The sequence below is a fragment of the Lacerta agilis genome, chromosome 8 (genome assembly GCF_009819535.1).
Source record: "Lacerta agilis isolate rLacAgi1 chromosome 8, rLacAgi1.pri, whole genome shotgun sequence".
NCBI classification, from domain to species: domain Eukaryota; kingdom Metazoa; phylum Chordata; class Lepidosauria; order Squamata; family Lacertidae; genus Lacerta; species Lacerta agilis.
The window spans coordinates 21,416,904-21,442,173 of record NC_046319.1 but is presented as its reverse complement, the minus strand read 5'-3'; the positions used below and the strand labels follow the sequence as shown (position 1 = coordinate 21,442,173).

Genomic DNA, 25,270 nt, shown 5'->3' with positions numbered 1-25,270 from the left:
ATGGCCAGGCGGAGAGGGCCAATGGGGTGTTGCAGCAGTATCTGCGTTGTTACGTGAACCAGAGACAGAACGATTGGGTGGACAAGTTGCCACTAGCAGAGTTTGCGTACAACAACGCAGAGCATGTCACCACAGGGATGAGCCCTTTTATGGCCAACTACGGGCGGCATCCTCGAGCTTTTCCGGGCAGGGACGAGGAGGTCCTGGAGGTACCGGCGGCGCAGGAGCTGGCTGGGGAAATGGTGAGGGTGCATCAGCAGCTAGTTGAAACGCTGGAGAGGGCCAAGGAGACCTACAAGAGGGATGCGGATAGGCACAGGAGGGAAGGGGAAAGCATTCAGGTAGGAGACAAGGTGTGGCTCTCGTCACAGGGATTGCCCATCAGGAGGGGGTGTAAGAAGTTGGTGCACCGAAGGTTGGGGCCGTTTGAGGTAACCCAACAGGTTAATCCAGTCACCTTTCGCTTGAGGCTGCCGGAAAGTATGCGGATTCATCCCGTGTTTCATCGTGCCCTCTTGTCCAAGTATAGGGAAGGGAGCCGGTTTCATAGGGAGGCCAGGGAGGAGGTACCAACCCCGGTGTTAGAAAAGGAGAATTCCTACAATGAGGTTACGGAGATCCTGGATTCCAGGTGGAGGGGAAGTGAACTGGAGTATCTGGTGGCATGGGAAGGGGAGCCAGAGTCCGAGAACACATGGGTACCAGCAGGCACCATCTCGGAGGAATATCTAGTGCATGAGTTCCATGCCTTGTTTCCACATAAGCCCAAGCCGGCGAGGGGCTCGTGGGAGGAGGTCTTTGCTCCCACGGATGACAGTGAGGAAGAGTTTTGGGGTTTCCGGTCTGGTGGGGAGCGGGACGACACAGAAAGGGAGTCAGAGTGGGAAGAGGAGGTCCCGGAGGGTGATGAGGTGGAGGTCGGGTTACCCATGGGTTTCCAAGACATCTTCGCCTCCACGGAAGACGAGGAGGAAGATTTTAGGGGTTTTCCGGTATCGCCTCTCAGGGGGGAGGGAGGCGAACTAACAGAGGGAAACGAGGGGGGAGTACAGCAGGTGAAGCCCAGAGCCTCGGGGGAGGAGGGGGGCTTTGAGGGGGGGTGGATGTCAGGAACCCCCCCCAGGGCTGCTGGAGAAAGCGAAAGAGCATTATAATTACCGAGATCCTCCTAAATTATATTCCAGCGAGAGTTCTCAAGGCGAAGATTCCTCCTCCTCCTCCTCCCCCCCGCATTCCTCAAGTGGTGAGACGCCAGCAGAAGCAGGAAGGAGGGGTAGAGGCGAGACGATGAAGCAGCCTTATGGCCGGGGGGAAGGCTGGGGGGAGGATCAGATTCCCACGCCCAGAAGCAGGGAAGGGAGGGGTCCACATCGGATCCCACGCTGGTTTTGCTGGGCAAGGAACAGGAAGTAGTTATTCCTGGGATCTGTCTAGTCAGGAATGGAAGTGTTTCTTTTGCTCTCACTGTACATTTTTTTGAGCACAATAAAGAACTTAGCTTAGAAGTTCCTGTGTCTTGGCTTCACTCATGAACAGCCACTGAACGTCGTTACAGTGCAGCTAGTTCTTCCTGCTTAATTCTAGAACCTTACATTTGTCCCTATTGAAATTCATTTTGTGTTTTTTAAAAATAATATTTATTGCATTTTTTTTAAAAAAAAACAACAAACAAAACACAACATACAAACAAAACACAAAAAATTCACAATCCATCTTTGCTGTTTTCCATTGTGTGGGGACTTCCCTCAGTCTCCCTCTCTGAGCTGCATTGTCCAATTATCTCCTATAGCAGGTTCCTCTTCTCAAATCTTGAATTTTAATAAAAAGAAAATCAGTCAATTCTGTCCAAAAATTAAATCATATATATTACCGAAAACCTATCTGCACTTCCATAAGGATACATTATATATTACAATACTTCTTCAGATACTCTCTAAATTTCTTCCAGTCTTCTTTCACCTTCTCCTCTTTCTGGTCACGGATCTGTCTAGTCATCTTGGCAAGTTCCATGTATTCAAACATCTTTATCTGCCAGTCATTTATTGTAAGCATCTCTTGCGTTTTCCAGTGTTTGGCTATTAATAACCTAGCTGCTGCTGTGGCGTACAAAAAGAATGTATCATCTTTCTTTGGGATCTCATCTCCTACAATTCCAAGCAAAAAAAGGCTTCTGGCTTTTTAATAAAGTTATTTTTAAACACCTTTTTCAGTTCGTTATAATTCCCCCCCCCCCCAGATGTCTTTTATCTTGGGGCAAGTCCACCACATGTGGTAAAAGGTACCCAAATTCATTTTGTTAGCTTTGACTCAGTTCTCCAAATCACAGAGACTTGAAAACTGGGAACTTCTTCATGTCAGGCACATGTGGGATCACTGCACTACAGCCCTTCTCCACCTCTTTTACAGTAGGTCTGGGTACAGGCAATTTTCATAAGGACTTCAGTGCATAAGGAAGGAACTGGTGCACAACTGGTGCAGAACAGTGCTCAGAAAGCATAAAATAAATGTTCACCCCAGTCCTCCAGTTCAGAGAACCCAGGACTTTACTCCAATGGTTGAGGGTCTTTGTTAGCTGTTATCTCCTATTTGTTTCCTCTTCCTGGTGCATCACTCGGTCTCCCAAGCTTCCTGTGGTCCACCACCTGGCTTTCCATCTCCTTCATATTCAACACAAGTCCAATGTCCTTACTTTTAAAGATGCCCTTTAATATTTCCATTACGTTCCCCAGCGCTGCTTAAGGAGTTGGCTCCTCACAAGTGTTTTCTTGCTGCTTGCAAGGAATTCGGATGAAGCCAGGATCCAGAAGCCGAAATTCCTAACGTTCGCTTATTTGGCCCATGTCTGGAGCGGAAATCAATCCCGCAAGTAGGGTCGGCACTCACTGCTGTTGTTACTTTCAATCTGTAAACGATACGCAATTTATTGCATTCCCATCCCTGCCCCTTTGCGTTGCGTTTCTTTTGCACTGAAGTCAATGGGTTGGAATAATGCAATGACACGTTTTGAAATTTTGTCTCAGTGGACAGTTGTTTTTGGCAGAAGGCGAATTGCATAGGAAGGGAAACAGCGCGTCATGTGGCGAATGCAGGGTGGAACTGAAAATGATGCCTTCTTGCATCACTCCCATCCATCTTGTTTACCAAGGACAACCTATGAGTCAGGAGGGTGTAATAGCAATTGAGTGGAAGATGTGCTAAAGACAGAGGCCCCTGAACTTTACCCATCCAAGTACAATCTCAGCCGGTCACATTCTTGAGAAGTCAGACACTATTTCATTAGGCCTTAAACATCCAGGGACAAGAGGGGCTTTGGGGAAGCAATTAGTTTGGACACTGATGATCTCCAACATGGGAGTAAAAATATATCTATTTCCAGCAGTGACTGGCATCCAGTTCTTTACAATAGTGATGTGGGGGATGGAAGGATAGCGGAAAGAAACGAAGGAAAGCCAGCATATCTAGTTCCAGGCACAAATTAATGAACATGACACAGCGCCATGTGTTAATTTAAAATGTGATTAATTTATGGAAAGGAAACAAGCCTAGCATTTAGATCACAGGCTCATCAGCATCAACAGCTAGGGGTATATGTGAGTGTGAGTTACCATAGCAACCTGTTTGGTGGTAACCTAAGAAGTAGTACATCCACACACCCCTTTCTTTTTACTCAGAATTGCAGCATTAATGAGACACGGATCTGAGATATTTAAAATACTGGGGCAGGAGTGGAAGGCGCAAGAGAATGGGAAGCAATTTCGGACGCAATGTGAAGGAACTGGAGATGGAGGACAGTAATGGCGGTTCTACCACCACATCCAAGGCCCAGCCAGGTTCAAGCTACCAGGGCAGAGGAATGGATGGAGAAGGAAGGACTTTGCATTTTGGTTCATCTTCACTCCTCCTCCTCCTTTTATGCTTTTGATCCTGTTGGAAATGACAAGAGGCAAAGGAAAGGGATGGATTTAGGGTGCATTCGTACATGGGCAATAATGTGTTATAAGGGCTAGCATTGTACTCTTAATGTTCCTTTCACACTGAGCTACCTGTTGCATTATGGAACTGCGGCTTTATGGCTGATATACTGACATCTGTTGCAGTAATTTTAATTCATAGCAGTGTACAGGGTGCGACACAAGGAGGAACGTGCCAGCACGTAACACCTGTGCTCGGAGATCTTCACTGCTTGCCGATTTGCTACCGGATCAGACTCAAGGTGTTACTATTAGTAAACAAAGCTCTTAATAGCTTGTGGGGGGACTTATGTCTTGACTTACCCCATATATATGCCCATATATTGACTGCTTCAATCCATGGAATTGGCACTGTTAAAGGTGCCACACGATACCTATTCCGCTTTTGTAATAAATCAATCTTTCAGCGTGTCAGCACATACACTTTGGAACTCCCTGCCTGTTGACCTCAGGCAAGTGCCCTCACTGTACGCTTTCCAGTGCCCTCCCATCAAATGTCAAACAACTATTTGACTGTTAGAAGACATCTGAAGGCAGCCTTGTTTGGGAAAGGTTTGAATGGCTGATGTCCTATTATGTTTTTAATGTTTTGTTGGGAGCCGCACAGGGTGACTGGGGCAACCCATTTACATGGGCGGCATATAAATACAACAACAACAACAACAACAACAACAACAACAACAACAACAACAACAACAACAACAACAGTATTTGCTTACAGAAGCCTTCTCAGACATGTAGAACATTGGTGTATGTTTTCATATATATTTTTAGTTTATTGCCGATTTTGACTTTCAAATGTTTTTACTGAAAATTCTATTGTTTTATTCTCTTTGTAATCCACTTTTTTTTTTTTACAAACAAGTGGTGCATAAATTTTATAAATTGGGTGACGTCGCTCCTCCCCCAACCTTTCTGCACACGTGTGCTTCTGTTTGGGAGGAAGAAGATGCAGGAGGTTACCATGGGGGATGATCTGCGTACAAGAGGGGGCAGAAAAGTGGTGGGTAACAGGAGGAAGCATGAAGGTGAAGCTCTAGGCCAGGCATAGGCAAACTTTGCCCTCCAGGTGTTTTGGGACTACCACTCCCATCATCCCTAGCTAACAGGACCAGTGGTCAGGGATGATGGGAGTTGTAGTCCCAAAACATCTGGAGGGCCAAATTTGCCTATACCCGCTCTAGGGCATTGGCATGGGGAAATGTGGCAAGGGGTTGTGGAGCTGAGAGAGGAGCATAGCCCCTAGCATGTCTATGTGGATGTAAGTTGAAATATTTAAACATGCTGGTTTACCAAGCGAACTTTTAGAAAGGACTATAGCTGCAAGCATAATCACTAGAGAAGCATGCTCCACCTTTGAAAGAAAGGGGTTAAGAGGAAGTCAGATTTATGACCTGGAATTGCAACTCTATCTCCCCCCCCTTTCTTTTTTACAACATGATGATTCTCTTATTAAGATTTCTAGAGGGGATAATCTATAGGAGAATAATGTTTCTCCTTTGTGATTACATTACCATATGGAGCCATTTTTCTCGACACCAAGGTCATCCCGTTCTGATGAGCTTTTGAACAGAGCGGCAGGCTCTCCACCTCTTCTGACAGCAAAGGGCAAAATGAGTTATTAACAAGGCAAGGATTGTGATTTTTATTAGTCAGTTCCTCATTTACTCCCTCGGAAGAGCAAGACATGAAAAGTCCCAAGGGGGGAATTAGAGAGTGTTCGATTGAGTGGCTGTTATTCTGAGTGGGGGGAAATCATTGGATGCATGGAAAGTTCCAGATCATCTTCTCCCCCCACAATTATCTTTTATGAGGATTTGTTCGACCATAAAAATGGAATGGTGATGGGGAAAGGTCAGGGGGTCAGGGGTCCCTGCTGGGTCAGAGGAGAAGTCAGAAATTAAAGGAGGGGGAAATAGTAGAACTGGGAAAAGTGCAGAAAAGGACATCCAAAACTAAGCAGTCCCTTATAGGGAAAAGTTGCAACATTGGGACTTAGGGCAAGTAAGGATGGGACATGATCAAGGTGTATAACAGGGTAAAGGTAAAAAGGTAAAGGACCCCTGGATGGTTAAGTCCAGTCACAGGCGACTATGGGGTTGCGGCACTCATATTGCTTTCAGGCCAAGGGAGTCGGCATTTGTCCACAGACAGCTTTCTGGGTCATGTGGCCAGTGTGACTAAACCACTTCTGATGCAACGGAACACTGTGATGGAAGCCAGAGCGCATGGAAATGCCATTTACCTTCCCACTGCAGTGGTACCTATTTATCTACTTGCACTGGCATGCTTTCGAACTGCTAGGTTGGCAGGAACTGGGACAGGGCAATGGGAGCTCACCCTGTCGCAGGGATTCGAGCTGCCGACCTTCCGATCAGCAAGCCCAAGAGGCTCAATGGTTTAGACCACAGCAGCATCAATAGCTCAGTGCACGAACACATGTTTTTACCCCGGGAGGTCCAGATTAGGTAGAGGAAAGATTCTTGCCTGAAACTCAAGGGAGTTTGCCTGTCCTGTTTTCTAATGCTCCTTTCACATTGCAGGAACTATGGCTTTTTGACCAGCATGTCATACTAAATACCATCCACAGCAGTCGGCATGGTGTGACATAAGAGCAATTGTCAAGCAGGTGCCTTCACTGTACTCCTTTTGGCCCCTGCTTAAAAACTTTCTTGTTTTGACAAGTCTACCGAGATGTTTAGAAGGCCTTAAAGGTAAAGGTAAAGGGACCCCTGACCATTAGGTCCAGTTGTGTCCGAATCTGGGGTTGTGGTGCTCATCTCGCTTTATTGGCCAAGGGAGCGGTACCTATTTAACTATTTACCTTCCCGCTGGAGTGGTACCTATTTATCTACTTGCACTTTGACGTGCTTTCGAACTGCTAGGTGGGCAGGATTAGAAGGCCTTAGGCAATTGTAATCTGCTTTAGTATTTCAACTTTTGTATGTTTTAAAGTATGACTTTAATTTTTTTTTCTTGGTTTGTGTGTTGTTGTTGTTTTTACAGTCAAAGCAGTGTCTAAATTTTATGAAATAAATAAACAAACAGGACAACATTGCTACCCCCACCCCCACCTTTCTGTTCCCCCATGAACAGAACATGTCCTTCTCTAAATTTTGTCACTTTACATCCATGCCATGAACTGGGAGGACAACGGGGAAGAGGATCTCGGTGAGGGGTGTAGCCGGGGACTAGGAAATACCGGAGCAAGAAAGGGATGGAGAAGTAAGTACTCACAGGGTGATGGAGGATGGCAAAGGGATGGAGGTCAATGCACAGGAACCAGAGCAGCAGGACTCATCACCAGAGCCAGAGGGGCCCCTGTCTCCACAAACGCAGCAGGAGGGAAGCTCTAGGAGGCTAAGGCAGGAAAGGGCCCAGGGCCCAGCTCCCTAGCTGGCCAGGTGGGGCTCACTAGCTCTGGGTGTGATTCCTCAGCTGGAGTAGGCTTGGAACAGGTGAGGCTCATCTGTCTCATCAAGCCCAGATGCTGCAATCACAAGGGAAGCCGAGCTGAGGGGCTGTGTCTGCTCAACTGCCCCTGTTGATGGACCTTGATCTGGATGCGACTGGACCTCCATGGCATTGTGCTTTGGCATTTGTCTCTGGACAGCAGACTCCCCCCCCCCCCATTATAATGCAAAATTTTATTGATTAAAACACAATACAACCAATACATTCTCACATTAACATATTTATCATACATTTCCCATTTTTCCATCCCATCCTCACACCCACCACCAAACACCCCTCTGACTTCCCTCCGTCACTCTTTCGACTTCCATTGTAAGCTGTTTGTTCACTATTTGTACATTCTTAGTTTCTGTATATTTCTATAATCGTCTTTAATTCTTTTTTGTCAATTAATAATTAAAAATTCCTTCATATCTCTTACTCCAAGCATATTAGCACTTCTTTCTTTGAGCAATGTTTCCCCATATACTCCTCAAAACATTTCCATTGTTCCTTCAAATTTTGATTTGTTTGATTTCTTTTTGCTGCTGTCAATTTTGCCATTAACAAATACTCGTTTAACTTGCCTATCCACTCATCCTTTGTTGGGACCTTTTGTGTTTTCCATTTAGCTGCTATCACCATTCTGGCGGCCGTGCTAGCATACAAAAACACACTTTTCTTTCCACTAGGTATTTGCTCATCTAGTCTCTGGACATCAGACTTGGCTATTTGGATTGACCCTGGACCACATTTCCTGGACTTTGGACCGACTCTTGGACTTGGCATTACTGACTTGCTGCAGGTAAAGCCAAGGTTTCGGGACAGTCTGTGATTTTATATCTTGCGGCAGCTGCAAGCAGGTTCCCCCGCCCCCTCCTGGAATGAAATAACACAGAAATAGAGTGCTAAACTTGCCGTAGATTCCACCAGGTTTCCAGAAGGGGCTTTAACGTCACCTGAAAGCTCAGCTATAATGTGGAAATTAACAGTAAGGGAAACATCAGGCAAATGTCAGGGAAACGGAATACACTCCCGTACAAACGCAGCCTAGGTCTGCATATGCTCCTTCTCTGTTCGGCCACTTGTGACATTAAATTCTATAGTTCAGGAACAGAGAGTAAAATGGAAAAAATGAAACATTCAATTTCAGTGGGGTTTCTCGGAAATGCATATGCATGAATTGGCCTTCAAAATGTTAAAGAATTCATCTGCTGCTTTTCTCGATAGAAAATGTTCCCGAGCAGAAAGAAATGGGGGTGGGGGAAGAGGCAAAATTCCTAACTCAGGACCGCAGTTTGACATTCAGGAATGGGGATATAACTGTTCCTCTACGTGGTGGTTAAAGGCAGTTTAGAGGGAGGGGGATAATTCATCAGTGCCATAACTTGGGGAATAGCCCCATTTTGCATTAAGAAGTTCCCAGATTCAATCCCCAGCGTCTTCAGGTACAGCTTGGCATCTCCCTTGTCCAAAAATGTGAGGAGCAGCTGTCAGTCAATGTCAACAATATCATTGTAGGTTTGCAGGGTGGGGTGGGGAAGCAAACCCCCCCAAAATTTCTGGGTGCCAGATCCTCCTCCTCATTCTTAGATTCAGCAAATGTTAGAATTTAACAAATACTTGGAGTATTAAGAGAAGGTGCCAGGTGCAGAATTTAGCAGGGTGAAAAATACAGGTCAAACCGGTTTCTCTGTGCCCTCTTGGAGAACAGAAGAAAGGTAAGGGTTGACTGACAAAGCAGTTACTCTTTTTATGCTGAGGGCCAGACATGATGTTTGCGATCTCTTGGAAGGTGAGGAAGCAGCAATGAAAGGAACAGGAACTTCTTCTGGCCTTCATTCTAAGGAAAGTGAGCATTGAGTAAGCACCTTGGATTCTCTCACCGCTCAGATATTGGGGTGCGACGTTAACACTGCTTTTCTAGACACGGAGATTAGGTGGCCTTCCAAAATGCCTCACATCATTGAGGTTCAAAACCTTCCAAGGTCTCTTTTCTTCTCAGAAGAATGCAGGGAGGAGAATCTTCTCAAAAAGACGAGCTGTGGAGGTTTATTTTGGCTCCATGTTGCATTCGCCTGAGGTGCTTCTGTTCCGGTATGGAATACATGAAAGTTCAAGATGGTTCCTGAAGAAGGGGTCCTCTGCCCTTTGATAAATCTTATCAGCCAGCACGTCTGTGAACAGATTTGTCCCTTTTGTATATATTTTCTGGTTTCTGTGCCTTCCTTGTTTATTTTGTTTCCTTCTACAATTTATTTTTTAAAATCACATGAATCTGTTTCAGCCACTGGAGGTCACTATCACATTTGGTAAGCAGAAATGCTCTGTGTGAAAAGTTTGTGCTTATCACCATTATTATCATTATCAAAAAGTATAAGCACCTCATAAGTTTGCATGAGACAGAAATAAAATAGAAAAAATAAATTTACAACCAAGCTAAGGCTTTGTATAGCTGTATGTTTTCGTGCTGACTTATAGGGAATCAGAGACCATTGGTTCATCTAGTACTGTCTACACTGACTGGCAGCAGCTCTCTGGGGTTTCAGACAGAGGACATTCCCTGCCTTACTTGGAGATACTGGGTATTGAACCTAAGACCTTCTGCACTCAAAGCAGAAGCTGTGCTACTAAGCCACAACCCTTCCCCAAAACATGATAGTGCTTAGTGACAACATTTTCCATCTCCCATGAGGACCCAAGACATAAATAGATACAAATGAACAGAAGGACCTGAAAGAGTTGGTAAAACACTCACCTAAACAAAAATTCGTAAGCAGAACACCAGAGGACTCCTAACTGCTTCCCTTTTAGAAATGAAAACTAGGTAATTCTGAACACCAAAATCCAGGGAGAAATTAATTCTGACAAGGAGGGCTTTATTTGTTTTTCCAAATCTGTAGGCCACTCTTTTGAAAGTACCATAGATGATTTTTTAAAAATCATTTGAAAACATGTCTAATGAATGTAGGATCAGGGCATTGAAACTTAAGGGAATCTCTGCTAGGGAGAAATTCAGTCCAGTCATATTTTAATATCAACAACACACTTAATTTGCCTGCCTTGGACCAATACACAAACCAAATGACAGCTCTCTTTCTTAAATTCGTACATTTGAATTTTGCAGTGTAGTTCTCCAACCAAAAGGAAAACTGCACAGAAAAGTGTACATTAAGGGGAAATGTACACACACAAAAATGCTTCCAATAGTCAAAATAATGTACAAATAATAATGCATTATTAGGGGCCATTGCTTGCAAAACTCCATGTATATCATGTACAAACTCTGCCTGTGTTGGGAGATATCCATCAACAATGGGTTTTCTCACAACATTATTTTTTTAATAGCTGCAAGCTGATGCAGAAATGAAAAGAACTGAAATTAGAGCTGAAAAAGTGAGGAAACCAACATTGGCTGGTTTTGCTGCTGTTTTGCTGTTAGTTTTTGAAGGGAAAAAAAGATTGTTGCAATCACTTTCATTTTTATGCATTGCCCCCTGCCCTCTGAATTTTAAGTAATCCTTCAAGCTTCTAAATTTTGTGCAGTGCTCAGAGACCTATGATGTGTCAAGCGACTAATAATTAGTAATAGTAATAGTAATAGTAATAATAATAATAATAATAGTAATAGTAATAGTAATAGTAATAATAATAAAATAATAATAATAATACAACCCCAGGATTAAGTAGTCGCTTTTGAAGGAGACTGAACAGGGATTCCACGGAGAATTTGTCCAGCCCCAAGACTGCACAGGGTGGAGGTAAGTGAAACAAACCAACCCCCTGGTGAGAAACTGGCTGCTTCAATGAGTTCACAGTCATCCTCGTATGACAAGCGTCGTTTGCAAACAGCCATGAAAAATGCCATTCCTGACACTGTCCTTGTGTATAACTTAATGTGATCTCTTGGTGTTGACTCGGGCAAAGAGGTTCTTGCCGCAGACGGGCTGTCACTTCCGCAAACAGAAGCGACTTGCTTGGGAATCATCCCGGAGAGTCTTTGGGCATTATTTAAAGCCTCGCTCTGAAGTCTCACGGTGGAAAGCGATTACCCTCCGACAACTGCTCGATAGGCACAAGTCAAATTTATTCAGCGCTACACGTTTTTTCTGCCCAAGGATGAGCTGGCTTCAGAGACCAGTTGGCAGAGCATCTCTGCGCTTATAAAGATGTCGGCAGAGGTGACATGAAGGCTGGAAGCATTGACCCTGCTGTGTGGGAATCCCTTGCAGATGACTCCGGTGCCTGGAGACAGGCAGGTTGCGTATCCACAGCCCCGACCAGACCGGAAATGAGCACTGGGAGGAGTGCGGAGAGAGGAAACACCATGTACAACAGTGAAACCTGATTCCTTCATCTGCCCCAGCTGCGGTAGAATACGTCTCTCCCATATCAGTTTCTTTTTCTTCTTCTTTTTGAAATAATTTTTATTTGATTTTAAAAGTATAAAATTATAACAATACAGTGGTACCTCTGGTTACGGACTTAATTTGTTCCGGAGGTCCATTCTTAAGCTGAAACTGTTCTTATCCAGAGACGCGCTTTCGCTAATGGGGCCTCTTGCTGCGCATGTGCCGCCAGGGCGCAATTTCCATTCGCATCCTGGGGCAAAGTTCATAACCAAAGCAGCAATTTCCGGGGTAGCGGAGCTTGTAACCTGAAGCATTCATAACCAGAAGCGTTCATAAACAGAAGAACCACCGTACAATTATACACATCCACATTTGAAGATTTCTCTGAATCTCTGGACCTCCCACCTTCCCCTCTGTGGGTCCTATTATTAAACCGTTTCTACTGCATCTTTTTCAATAATCCATATTTTATATAAATCCATTGCCTCCATTATCTAGAGTGATTGCAATCCTGCTAATGTTTTCATCTGCTTACAGTGATAAATAATAAAATTCCCCCCATTCTTTATTAAAAGTTTTGGTCTTCTTGGTTTCTGAGCTTTCCGGTCAGTTTTGCCGTTTCGGCATAGTCCAACACTTTGATTTGGCATTCTTCCCTGGTAAGGAATTTATCTTCTTTCCATCTCTGGGCTAGTAGCAGACATGTGGCTGTTGTCGCATACATTAAAAGTCTTTTCTGCTCCTTTGGAATATTGGTACCTCCTTTAAAAAAAAAGCTTCTTTTTAAAATAAAAGTTATTTTAAACATTTTTTTTCAATTCATTATATATCATTTCCCAGTATGCTTTTATTAGCTTACACACCCACCACATTCCCATATCAGTTTCTATACTCACAGTGGGAGCTATAACTCTCCAGTGCTTTGACTTTACCCCCAAAGGCGCATTTGTCCATTGTCTCTCGAGACGGATGGACGCCAATAAAAATAACTAGGAAATTAAAAAAAATTAACTGCGCTATCTTATGCGTTTGTACTCAAGGGGTATGATGCACGGCCCATTCTGATCAATAAAGTGTGTTTTTAAATTTATTTTTATATTCAGTGCAGAGAATACTAATCCTATTACAGATAATAGATAATTGTGTTATTTGTACCCCACACATCTGACTGGGTTGCCCCAGCCATTCTAGGTGGCTTCCCATAAATATAAAAGTGCAATAAAACAACAAACATTAAAAATTTCTCTAAACAGGGCTGCCTTCAGATGTCTTCTAAAAGTCAGATAGTTGTTTATTTCCTTGACATCCGATGGGAGGGCGTTCCACAGGGCAGGTGCTACTATTGAGAAGCCCACCTGCCTGGTTCCCTGTAACTTCACTTCTCACAGTGAGGGAACCGGCAGAAGGCCCTCGGTGCTGGACCTCAGTGTCCAGGCTGACGGTGGGAGTAGAGACGCTCCTTCAGGTATATAGGGCAGTTTAGGGCTTTAAAGGTCAGCACCAACACTTGAATTGTGCTTCGAAATGTACTGGGAGCCAATGCAGGTCTTTAAGGGCCGGTGTAATATGGTCCCAGTGGCTGCTTCCAGCCACTACTCTAGTTGCCACATTCTGGATTAGTCATAGAGATGTTTGTTCTCACAAGAGTCAGCATTTTGGCGAAATGCTTATTGGGGCCTGGGGTCGACCAATGATGCTGAATGTTGGAAGATTCGGGATAGACAACAGAAGGTACCATAACCACTCAGCCCATAGTTAAACTCTAGAATGTGCTACCATGGGATGTGGTGATGACCTCCAATGTGGATGGCTTTTAAAGCAGATTAGACAGATTCATGGAGGGGAAGGTTGTCAGTGGCTAGAAGCCCCAGTGGCTTTCAGATGAGCATCTGCTTAGCCGCTAAGAATCAGGCCTTTAATCTGATCCTTGGTTCGTAGAACTAGTTAAGGTGTCGTTCATTAACAGGTGATCCCCACCTGAACTGGCAGTCTGCTTAGAGGACCCTGTACTCTGGGGTTGGCTTTTGTGCATTTATTGGAGGCAACACGGCCCGGCTGCAATTCTTTCCGCTGTTTCTAAGTGTGGATATTGGATCCATGCTTGTCCTTGACTAATCTAATCAGCCTCACATGCTTGGCTTGTCTCGGCAGCATCATAAACATCAAATGCCTGCTTTCAATTTCCAGGAACGGCGATGACCACTCAGGAACATTAATTGCCCAAATTAAATCCTTCCGTCAGAAAGGAAGATAGATGGCCCCCATTACTGGAGCTAGCGATGCATCCCAGACACTTCGAAAGATGGCATTTGTATTGAGAACGTAAAGAGCCCTGCTGAATCAGACCGAAGGCTTATCTGGTCCATTAGTCTGTTTACTACGGTGGTCAAGCGGATGTTTCTTTGCAAGCAGGACAGGAGACCAGTTGCCCCACAGCATCTAGAATCCAAAGGCATCTGTGACTGGAGGTAGCATATAGAGTCGCCACCTTATGGTACATGCATTGGTATCCTCAAGACTGGATTGGTACAATGTGTTGTTTGGGGAGCTACCCTTAAGGTTACTTTGGAAGTTGCAACTACAGTGGTACATCGGGTTAGGAACTTAATTCGTTCTGGAGGTCCGTTCTTAACCTGAGGTACTGTTAGGGCACCAACAAGTTGGCGTGCTGGAGCGCAGCAGTCAGAGTGAGATAAGCCAAGGTCAAACAGTCCAGGTCAGAAGCCAGCCGAAGTCAGGTATCAGTACTGGGGTCAGGAGAAGCCCAAGTCAGGAACAAGCCAAGTCAGTCAGGAACAATCCAAGTCAGTCAGGAACAAGCCAGGAACACAGGAACAGGACGAGCAAAAGCAACCACGTGCTCAGCACAGTAGTTGCAGACGCTCCAGAATGGGTCAGCCAGCCTCCCTAAGAAGCCGGTTCACTCCCACACTTCTTATGAGCTACAGCTGTGTCTAATTGCCACCTTTGCTTCTCAGTTCAGCGTTCTACAGCTGAGAAGGGAGGAGGAGAGGGGATTGGCTGATTCCCCTCCTGGCTGGGACCTGCTTCTGGTTCAACTTCTTCCTCTAGCTCTGGTCTTCCCTCCTCCTCCCTGTCAGATTCCTCCTCTTCTGAGGAGTGCCGCCACCAGTCTTCCCCAGGTACGAATTCCTCAGATTCCTCTGTGGGTGCTGCCTTGTCAGGGGAGGGGGGCATGCCACCACTCCTCCTCATCTGACTCGACCCTGACAGGTACCACTTTAGCTAATGGGGCCTCCTGCGGCCGCTGCGCAATTTCTGTTCTCATCTTGAAGCAAAGTCCTTAACCCAAGGTACTGTTTCTGGGTTAGCGGAGTCTGTAACTGGAAGCGTCTGTAACCCGAGGTACCACTGTAGTACAAAATGCATCAGCTAAGTTGTTCTGTGGGGCATATCCTCCGCAGGGATGTCCTAATCCATCATCATCAGTTTATTATTTATATGCCACCCATCTGACTGGGTTGCCCCAGCCACTCTGGGCAGCTTCCAACTCATATAAAAACACAATAAAACATTTTTAAAAAGAATTTTTTTAATCCCTATACAGGGCTGCCTTAAGATGTCTTCTAAAGGTTGTACAGTAATTTATCTCCTTGGCTCGGGGGTAGCATAACTCCATACCCTCCAACAGTTCTCTGACTTGCTATCACGAAAGATTCACAACTGGAGCAAATGTACTTGAGAAACTTTCATGCACTCAGGAATAAGGATTGAGCTTCCAGGCACGGGCAACTAGGGTCACATCGAGACTGACACCGCCATATATATGACTTTCAGTCACTGTGGGTATTTGGGAAGGAGAGCTGTCACTAAAGGTTTGTTTCGACAGATTCCTGCAAGCTCAGTTTTAATTTGTTTCTTCCTTTTCTTCAGCAGAGGAAATGTGGAAACAAGAGCAAGTGGTCTACCTGCTCAGGTTTCCCAGTTATGGCACCTGCCTCTGGAAAATCGATGCCTAAATGAGACCCAGTTTTGCCTTTGGGGTAGGAGGGTTTAAAAACAAAACAAAAAAACTTATTCATAGCCAAATATGCTAGAGATGAGCCTATTCCTGTTCCATGTTAGTTTTGTATGCCCAGGTCCATTATGATCCTTTTTTCCTGGAGGGTTTTTTTTTTAAAAGGACATGCCCAAAATATACATTTAAATTGTATTTATAGGACGTGGGTGGCACTGTGGGTTAAACCACAGAGCCTAGAGCTTGCTGATCAGAAGGTTGGTGGTTTGAATCCCCTTGACGGGGTGAGCTCCCGTTGCTTGGTCCCTGCTCCTGCCAACCTAGCAGTTCGCAAGCATACAGTGCAAGTAGATAAATAGGTACCACTCTGGCAGGAAGGTAAACAGCGTTTCTGTGTGCTGCCCTGGTTTGCCAGAAGTGGCTTAGTCATGCTGGCCACATGACCCAGAAGCTGTACCAGTAAAGCGAGATGAGCGCCGCAACCCCAGAGTCATTTGCTATTGGACCTAATGGTCAGGGGTCCCTTTACCTTTACTTTGTATACAGGTTATATACCAGAGGTCACCATCCTGGCATCTTCTTATGATGCTCACAAAAGATCTCAGTATATAAATGGAATCATAAAATGGTAGAGCTGGAAGGGACCCCAAGAGGGTCATCTTTTCTAACCCCCTGAAATGCATGAATCGCAGCTAAAGAATCCCTGACCGGTGGCCACCCAACCTCTGTTCAAAACATGTTCAATTTCTCTTCAAAAGACCTTTCTTATTTAGATCACAAAGAATATAGATAACATCAGCTCACAGCCAGTCCTCTTATAATCAATGGTTTATCCCATGCAATGAAATATAATTGTGTGGAAATATAACTTGGATGTGTAAACAAATATTGATTTGTGGATTTTAAAAAGAAAAATGAGAGAAGGAACAAACCACAAGGAACCTTCTGTTCTGCCAAGGTTTTCTTCCCTTCTCTGTATGCACCCCTTAAATAATTTGTCCGTGTTCTCTCCTGCATTGCAGGGAGTTTGACTAGATGATACCTTGGGGGTATCTTCAAATCTACAATTCTAGGGTTCTTTGCTCAGCCCTTTTCAGAGCAAAATGAAGGCTCTGCCTCACTCTGCCTCACTGGGCTTATTCATATTCAAAGGGACTAGTGCCACCACTAGGCTTATTATCTTATTAAAAGTTTCCATTTGCTTTCAACAGACTTGTTTTGTAATATACATGGTAGATGATGATGTAAGAATTGCAGGGATGATCGATGTGATTTGGGCACTTAGGAAAAGCAGTTTGAGATGTGGTGAGTAATGTCTTTGACTTTAGGCAAGGGCTGAGCCAGTTTTTTGGGTGAGGACTTAGCATGCTGCCCATGATGGATTCTACACCCACAACACACCAACCAGGGCAGGGACCATCCCCATTTGGCACCCTTGAAAGCACATGAAGCAAAATGCAATCCTATACATGAGAATTTCACCAAAAGGTTCCCTCTCCTTGTTAATGTTCAAGGGCAGTTTCTTTTCCTATAAATTGGTGGAGAACATTGGGGAAAACAACAACACAGCACCAGACAAGAGGGAGGAATTTTTTAATGGAAAAGTACTCAATCTGCACTTCTTGAGCCAATCTGCAAACTGAAACACAGCTATCTTTCAACATTCACACCTTCAGATTTTGCAGTGCCATTCTCCAACCAGCCAATGTGTACAGAAATACACATGTTTGGGGAAAGTATGCATAAAAACGCAAATGTCAGTGAAAATAAGATACAAAAATGCATTATATTGGGGAATGAGCGTTCCCCCACATCAAATGGGGTGCGCCTTTTGCGTGGTCACGAGTAGCCCCATTGGATCATGGTGCGGCTCCTGGCAGTTGGTCCTGGCATCGCCTTCCCCAGGTTGGGATACCTGTGGACTCCACCTACTCTAGCAGCCACCCAATCCCGGCTGGGGAGGTGTTGCCAGGGGGATTGGCTGGGTAGAAGGAGGGATTATACAGTACACACAATAGAACTTGAGTCATACCTGGGAAGTGGCCGTTGGATTCACAGCTTCCCCACCCTCCACTCCCTCAATTGATGCTTACTTTGCAGGTTTAACCACCTTTTCCCCACAGCCACACAGGCACGCAGGCGCTGCTATGACAAGGTCGCTGTTAAAGGGCTGGAAAGGACTTTCCCTGCATTGGCAGGTTCCGCAGACAGCTTCCGGGTCATGTGGCCAGCATGACTAAGCCGCTTCTGGCGAACCAGAGCAACACAAAATGCTGTTTACCTTCCCGCCAGAGTGGTACCTATTTATCTACTTGCACTTTGACATGCTTTCAAACTGCTAGGTTGGCAGGAGCTGGGACCGAGCAACGGGAGCCCACCCCATCGTGGGGATTCGAACTGCTGACCTTCTGATCGACAAGCCCTAGGCTCTGTGGTTTAACCCACAGCGCCACCCACGTCCTTTTGATGGGTGGACTATGCTTATTGTTAATGAGAGCTGAGTCCCGCTGCCCCCCTTTTAATTTTCTTATAATTGCAATAACTTTAAAAGAAAGCGAGATCTCAGGATAAGTTGGAAAGAGACGTTTCAAAGAAGTCTACCGGAGAGCTCTCTTGTCTTTTCGGAGTCTCTGCATGTTAGCTACCTCTTTTCTGCTTACTGCTGACAGGAGACAAAGCATCCTTTGCCACAGGCAAGGGGATTTTTCTGTGTCTCTGAAAGCCCAAAATACTCTGCACTTCATTATGTCCATTCAGATCATGCTGCGCTGAGTGACTGGCTGGTCATTGCAAAGCAAATTTGTTTGGGTTGGTACTTTGAAGGCAGGCAGGGAATGGGGGAAGCAATGTATGGCTGCCAGACAGAGGCCATATTCACAACATACATTTAACTTTATGCAGTCATGGCTTCCCCCCAAAGAATCCTGAGAGCTGTAGTTTGTTAAGGGTGCTGAGAGTTGTTAGGAGTCTCCTGTTCCCCTCAAAGAGCTATAATTCCAAGAGTGGCTTCAATCCCTCTTCACAGAGAGCTCTGGGTGTTATCTGTGATATTTTGTTTTGTCCTGCGTTAACGTAGTTTTTCGGAAACTTGATTGAATGCTATTGTTTGTACTTTGATTTTTAATGTAAACCATTTAGAGATTTATTATTATATCAAGTGATATATCAATGATATAAATGAACAAATAGCCATGAAGTCTACGTGCTCTGTCCTAGGGGTGGGCTGAACATATAATTTTGTCCCACTTTAGTCTTGCTGGTACTCAATCATGGGTCTGTACCCTTCTCCTTGTGTGTGGATTTCTTGGGTGGGGGGGATGCATAAAAAGCATGCATTCAAACAACATGTACCAGATCCCATCAGTTTTCTATATTATTCTGCAAAACCCACTTGCATTTCCTTTCCTGATGACTGGAAACATACTGCTTTGAAAATTAAAGCCTTGAGGTCTCATTATTCCATATTATGTCCTGAAGTATGTTTAATTAGACCCCATTCTGGGTGTTAGTCTCATCCTTATAGACGTCTAGGTTCCCCAGATTCAGGCTTCAGCATAGCCTACAGCTGAATAGATGAATACAGACATTTGGAGGAGGGTAAAACTAATAATCCACCATTACAGAAGTTGTTGAGATTCTCAACTGGCGTTGGGAGGCAGGAAAGGGTTGCATCAGAGCTAATAGATTTAATCCAGAAATGTTAGAGGCCAAGAGGGAGAACAGACTCTGGGATAGAGATTCAACCACTTTTGGATGGCCCAGTAGAACCATTGAAGAATGAGGTTCATAGCTTGAGGATTCAACCTTACATCAGGGTGCACAGGTGGCAGTGGTAACCAGGAAAACCTTTCCCAGAAGAAGCCCGTATGCCAACTGCATCTGTTCCTGAGCTGGCCAGAGCTTCTAAATGGCCTTGGCCCAGTATGCCTGAAGGAGTGTCCAGCTCTGAGGGCCTCCTGGCAGTTACCTCACTGCGAGAAGTGAAGGTACAGGGAACCAGGCAGAGGGCCTTCTCGTAGTGGCGCCTGCCTTGTGGAACGCCCTCCCATCTGATGTCAAGGAAATAAACAACTACAGTGGTAGCTCTAGATACGAACGGGATCCATTCCAGAGCCCCGTTCACATCCTGAGAAGTCCGCAACCCACAGCGCCGCTTCTGCACATGCACAGGTCACAATCCAGCGTGTTTGTGCATGCGCGTGATGTCACTGCGCACGTCTGCGCATGCGTGACCTGCCGAACCCGGAAGTAATCTGTTCCGTTACTTCCGGGTTCGGCACGTTCGTAACCCATGCCGTTCGCAACCCGCAGCGAACGCAACACGAGGTACAACTGTATCTGATTTTTAGAAGACACCTGAAGGTAGCCCTGTTTAGGGGAATTTTTAATGTTTGATCACTTTATTGTTATTATAATTAATATTCTATTAGGAGCTGCCCAGAGTGGCCGAGGAAACACAGTCAGACGGGCAGGGTATAAACAAGAAATAATAATAATAATAATAATAATAATAATAATAATAATAATAATAATAAATTTATTTATACCCCGCCCTTCCCAGCCAAAAACCGGACTCAGGGTGGCTAACACTCAGGGTGGCTAACACAGCAAAAACATAAACACAATCAATTTAAAATAACAGATTAAAATACAAATTTAAAAATTCAATATTAAAACTGCAGTCTCAATTTTCAAATAACCCACCAATAAAAGAATGAAGCATAAGTATCACACAGAAACCAACCCAAAGGCCAGGTGGAACAGCTCTGTCTTGCAGGCCCTGCGGAAAGATGCCAAATCCCGCAGGGCCCTGGTCTCTTGTAATAGACTGTTCCACCAAGTCGGGGCCAATACTGAGAAGGCCCTGGCCCTAGTTGAGGCCAACCTAGCATCTTTGTTGCTCGAGACAATTACATGCCTTGTATACTTCTAGGCTGGATCATCACAATGCATTCTGCTTTTGAGCAATGCACAGAAACGCTGGCTGGGACAGAATGAGGCTTCAGTGATGCCGGGGGGAACTTGCCTTAGGAATCACATTGCAATGGGGTGAGGAAATGATTCAGCCTGAGGGCTGCATTGCCTCATGGGAAACTAAGCTTGGGGTAGTTGGGAGCAGAGGCAGAAGTGGGTAGAGCAATGTATGTGTCTCTCACCGTAACATTTCATGTATTGCAGGGATTCTACCCAAAGCAGAAATTTCACAGATCTCTCCATCCAAACAAGCCAGAGGAATTATTATTGCAGTTCAAGAGCGCACTCCATCCAGGCATTCAAGGATGGCAAGGAGCACGGCTGGTAAGGGGTGCGATTTGTGGGAAAGGGGAGTGGTCTAGGAGGGTCTGTGTTTGGGAAGAGCCTGAGGTTACCTACCCCCTGCATTACAGCATAAGGAATATATGAAGCAACCTTATGCAGAGTCACACCATGGGGTCCATCTATCTCTATAGAGAACTGGCAGAAGCTCTCTGGGGATCTCCCAGTCATATCTGGAGAGGTCAAAGAGTTGACTTCCTTTGGTGATGACCCTGGTGACAGGAACCCCACTGCCCAAGGGGAGTGTACCAGGCAGCAGCCAGGAGTTGGTTGGGTCAGGGAAACTAGAGAGATTCTGGGCTTAGGCATTGATAACACCAACGGTGACCCTGCCAGCCAGTAACCTGTTGAGCATCCTCCAAGCCAGATCCTCACCTCCCCAAGGAATTAGTCCAAGGGCCTAACACTCCCCCCGTTTCTGCTTCAATAGTGTAGCACAAACAATGGGGAATGGGTCGGTGGGTGGGGGTGACCAATGAGAGTAGGAGCCAGGCTAGGGGACTGCCTCTTTTAAGGCTCACCACTCTTCAGGAAGGGGCGGAGCCTGCCAAGGGCAGCCTGATACAAAAGGGAGAAAAGGCCTCTGTTGAGTAAGATACCATTGGAGCTATCCATGGTCCTGAAATGAAGGCTGCTGCAGCCACCACCATCCACACTATAAGCTGTCTTCTGGCATTTGTCCATATCACAGCTAGGGTAGAGCAGCATCTATGAGCTCCCCCCTTCCCTTTGCTCCTGCAGCTTAAATTTATTTTGCTTTGCAAAAAGTGCTTCATCATCTGCCTCAGACCTACTAATAACCCTTCATGAGTCAGTAAGCAGCAACAGAGCCTAAACATTCCCTCTCCCCAAACCTCCCATCCTCACTAACATTTCTGAAGCCTTTGTCGGCAGACCTACCACCCCACACACCCCTCTCCTCTCAGTCCTTACGTTTAAGCCTTTCCCTTGATTTGGAGCACAACCCAGCCCAAACCAGACTGACATTCCCACCCAACCACCCCAATAGAGACCGGCATGTCTGCTTAACGTTGACTCATGTTACAGCAATGAGATAACATCCGTGTAGTTCGGGATGAGGCCTCCATACATTGTTGAATGACAACTCTCATAGCCATTGATCATTGTCCATACTGGAAGGCACTCATGGGAGAGAACCAGGGATGGGTTTGCAACACAGGAAGTTGCCTTGCACTGACTCAAACCCTTGGTCCATTTTTTAGCTCAGTATTTGCTACACCAGCTGCCCCAGGCTTTCCAATGTTTTAGGCAAGGGGGTACACAACCCTACCTGGAGAAACCAGGGACTGGACCTGTGACCTTCTGCATGCAAAGCAGATGCAGAAGTCCAGCAATATCTGGAGTGTTACAGGTGCCCTGGTATAGCCATGACACCTTTTTGCTCTTTGCCGTGAGCAAAAGAAGCATTTCCTATCAAATCCCTGGCAGGTGTCTACAATGTTCTACAACATGCAAAAAAGAAAAGTTTCACATTCTTCACCAGGATTTCGAAACCACCCCCTTTCACCCACCTCTCCAAGCGGCCACCTAACATGATGCGTCTTGCAAGGGATGCTGGGATGCCATTTCTCAGTGATGTCACCAGTGCTCTGAAAACATTGCCACACCCCAAAACGACCATTTCAGATGCTTTGGCCCTCCTCTTACCTGCTTCCAGAAGTTGGCACTGATGCCCAAAGACTTGTGAAAAGGTGACTGGGCAAACCACAGGGCCAGAGGTCATAGCTGAGGTCTCCATAACTTTGATAGGGTCTCCTGGATTAGTCATATGCAGGAAGAGACTTCAACCTTGGAAGTATCTCTTCTTCTTTATCACACCCCGTTAAGTGAAGAATGCAATGAGATGGGAGCAGGCCGCCCACTGATGATCTAGCTCTGAGGCTGCTCCAAGCGAACTAGGCTCCTTTACGAAAGACACTTTCTGCAATTTATAAAGTGCTCTCTTCTCTGGTGCAGCCCGTTCCAGAAAGTCTTCTTTCAAAGCCTGTCAAATCAAGTGCTTCCTTGCAGAGGATTCCAAACGTTTCCCGAAATGCACCATCGCACACCCCTTCATACATGTGCTCGGGAAGATGTTAGCAAACATTTAGTCACCAAGCCTTCTAAGCTTGCAAATCTCAACTCTTTCCCCCGTTGTTTAAAGTCTTTGGTTTCTGAAGAGGGCGGCTCTCCTCCCGGCTCTCGCAAGGAACCAAGATCATCTATCACTCTGTCAGACTCCCAATGCTCCAGGAATTGTCGACGAGGCAAAAATATTTTGGTAAGGTGGTCGGCAATTTGAGGCAGGCCCCGATCCAAAGCTGCTGGACACACACCTCTCTGACCGCCACTGCTACCACGGTGGCTTCCCTCTTTGCTTCCACCAGCTCATCTTCTTCTCTGCCACCCCCCCCCTCAGCTGCAGTTGTGCCACTTGACAGCACGCAAGCATCCACTGACAGCACAGTCCAGTCTGCCGCCTGGCATCGGTTTGTGGTTCGTGCCTCCACTCAAAATCTCTCCCTCCCAATCTGAAACAGAGAAGCAGGAGGAGCTTCCAAGTGTTGCCTTTGCATCTGCTGCAGTCTTTTCTCCTCCTCCACCCCCCCCCACTTACATCCCACTCCAACTCAGCAATGAAAAAAGAGAAAGCTCTTCTGGAAAAAGATGGAAATAGCAGGCTCGAGAAAGGGACCCATTTCAAGTGCCTGCTTCCTCCTCACCTCTGTGTTCAGCAAGGGTGAAATGATGATGAATGAAGAGGACCAGAGCATGTATCTCCCCTAGAATATAACCCTTAAGGAAATGATAGAGCCCTGCTTTAAAAAAAAAAAGAATTGTAGAATTGGAAGGGAGCCCTGAGGGTCATCTAGTTCAACCCACTGCAATGCAGGAATCACCAGCCTCTACAAGCCAGACAAAATTATGCACCTAATGGATGCAAGTGCATATTCTAGACCCTGGCCATCTTTTTAAAGTGTAAGCTCCATGCAGCCAGAGACCATTGTCCAAGAGAAGTGGCCCTTCATACAATGCAGAATTAATGTGTAGAATGCCGTGTCAGAAGTTAGTTTTCTACCCCTGAGCTATGGCCTTTTCCTACAATACAATAACATTCCAGAGAGGCACTGTGCATCAGCATTGACAGTACTGCGCTAGATGGGACCAATCATGGAATCTTAAAATTGTAGATTTGGAAGGGATCCCGAGGGTCATCTAGTCCAACCCCCTGAAATGCGTGAATCTCAACTAGATCATAGATGACAGATCGCCACCCAACCTTTGCTTAAATACCTCCATGCTCTGACTCAGCATAAGGCAAGTTTCCTATGCTCCTGTATGCACTTCTGCCAATGATAAAACTTATTTCCCAAGTTTTCTTACAGTGAAACATCTTATACATTAGAATTCCATGCCATATAGGTTTTCTTTTCTCCCACATCACATTGATCAAGAAGGCTTGATCCCGCCCCCCTTTTAGGCTTTCCTGCTTTATACAGAAAAGTCAGGCGTGGGGGCACACACAGGGTTGGTTTGCAATAGGATTCCCCCGAACAGACATTAGGCCCACACGCCTAGAACTTAGGAGTCTAGGTATTTGAACTTTCAAAAAACATTTGCGGGTGGCGCATTCTCTCCCCCTACACTTTGTGTCCACATGCATGGGTCAGCTTAGAACATGTGCATGTGTGTGTGTGCTTTTGAGCCAGTGGGGAGCATTCCCTTGAGGGACACTTTCCAGGGGCTACATGCAGGCTGAAGCAATAGTGAGCAAAGCAATGGGAGCAACTCTTACCATTCCAACTACACACAAACCATCTCTCTCCCTCCAGGCAAAGAAGAAGCATTTTCCCAGTTCAAGGACACATTCCAGCAGGGTGCAAAGTGTAGAAGAAGAGGGTTTTGCCTTGAAAAGGGCTTGGTCTTAGCACAGTCCTGCTGGCCAGAGGTCTGCAATGAGCTTTCAGGTCTGAGGTTTTTCCATCAGGCATTGGCACCTGCAGATTATTATTTCCACCCCCTCCCCTGCTGCCCCATCCCAGCAGTCAGTTGCATCACAGGACTATATACCTCTCGTCAGTCCCAACTCGGGGGGGGGGGGAATAGGTGTGCCTTCCCCCATTTCAATTCTAAAAATTCACCATGCACATACATGTTTTTCCATCAATTTAGTTTTGTTTGCTACAAAAAAGGGAGTG

General features: G+C 45.6%; 1 protein-coding gene across 1 annotated transcript in view; it reads right to left on the bottom strand.

Annotated features, from left to right (window-relative positions):
* The window catches only part of LOC117051001 (putative uncharacterized protein C1orf196), a 43,543-nt gene extending 20,660 nt beyond the window's left edge, over positions 1-22,883 (bottom strand). Inside the window, exon 1 of the mRNA XM_033157004.1 lies at positions 22,740-22,883. Coding sequence (XP_033012895.1) covers positions 22,740-22,860 — 121 coding nt within the window. The 5' untranslated portion in view covers positions 22,861-22,883. The remainder of the gene's footprint in view (positions 1-22,739) is intronic.
* Between the last annotated feature and the right edge of the window lie 2,387 nt (positions 22,884-25,270).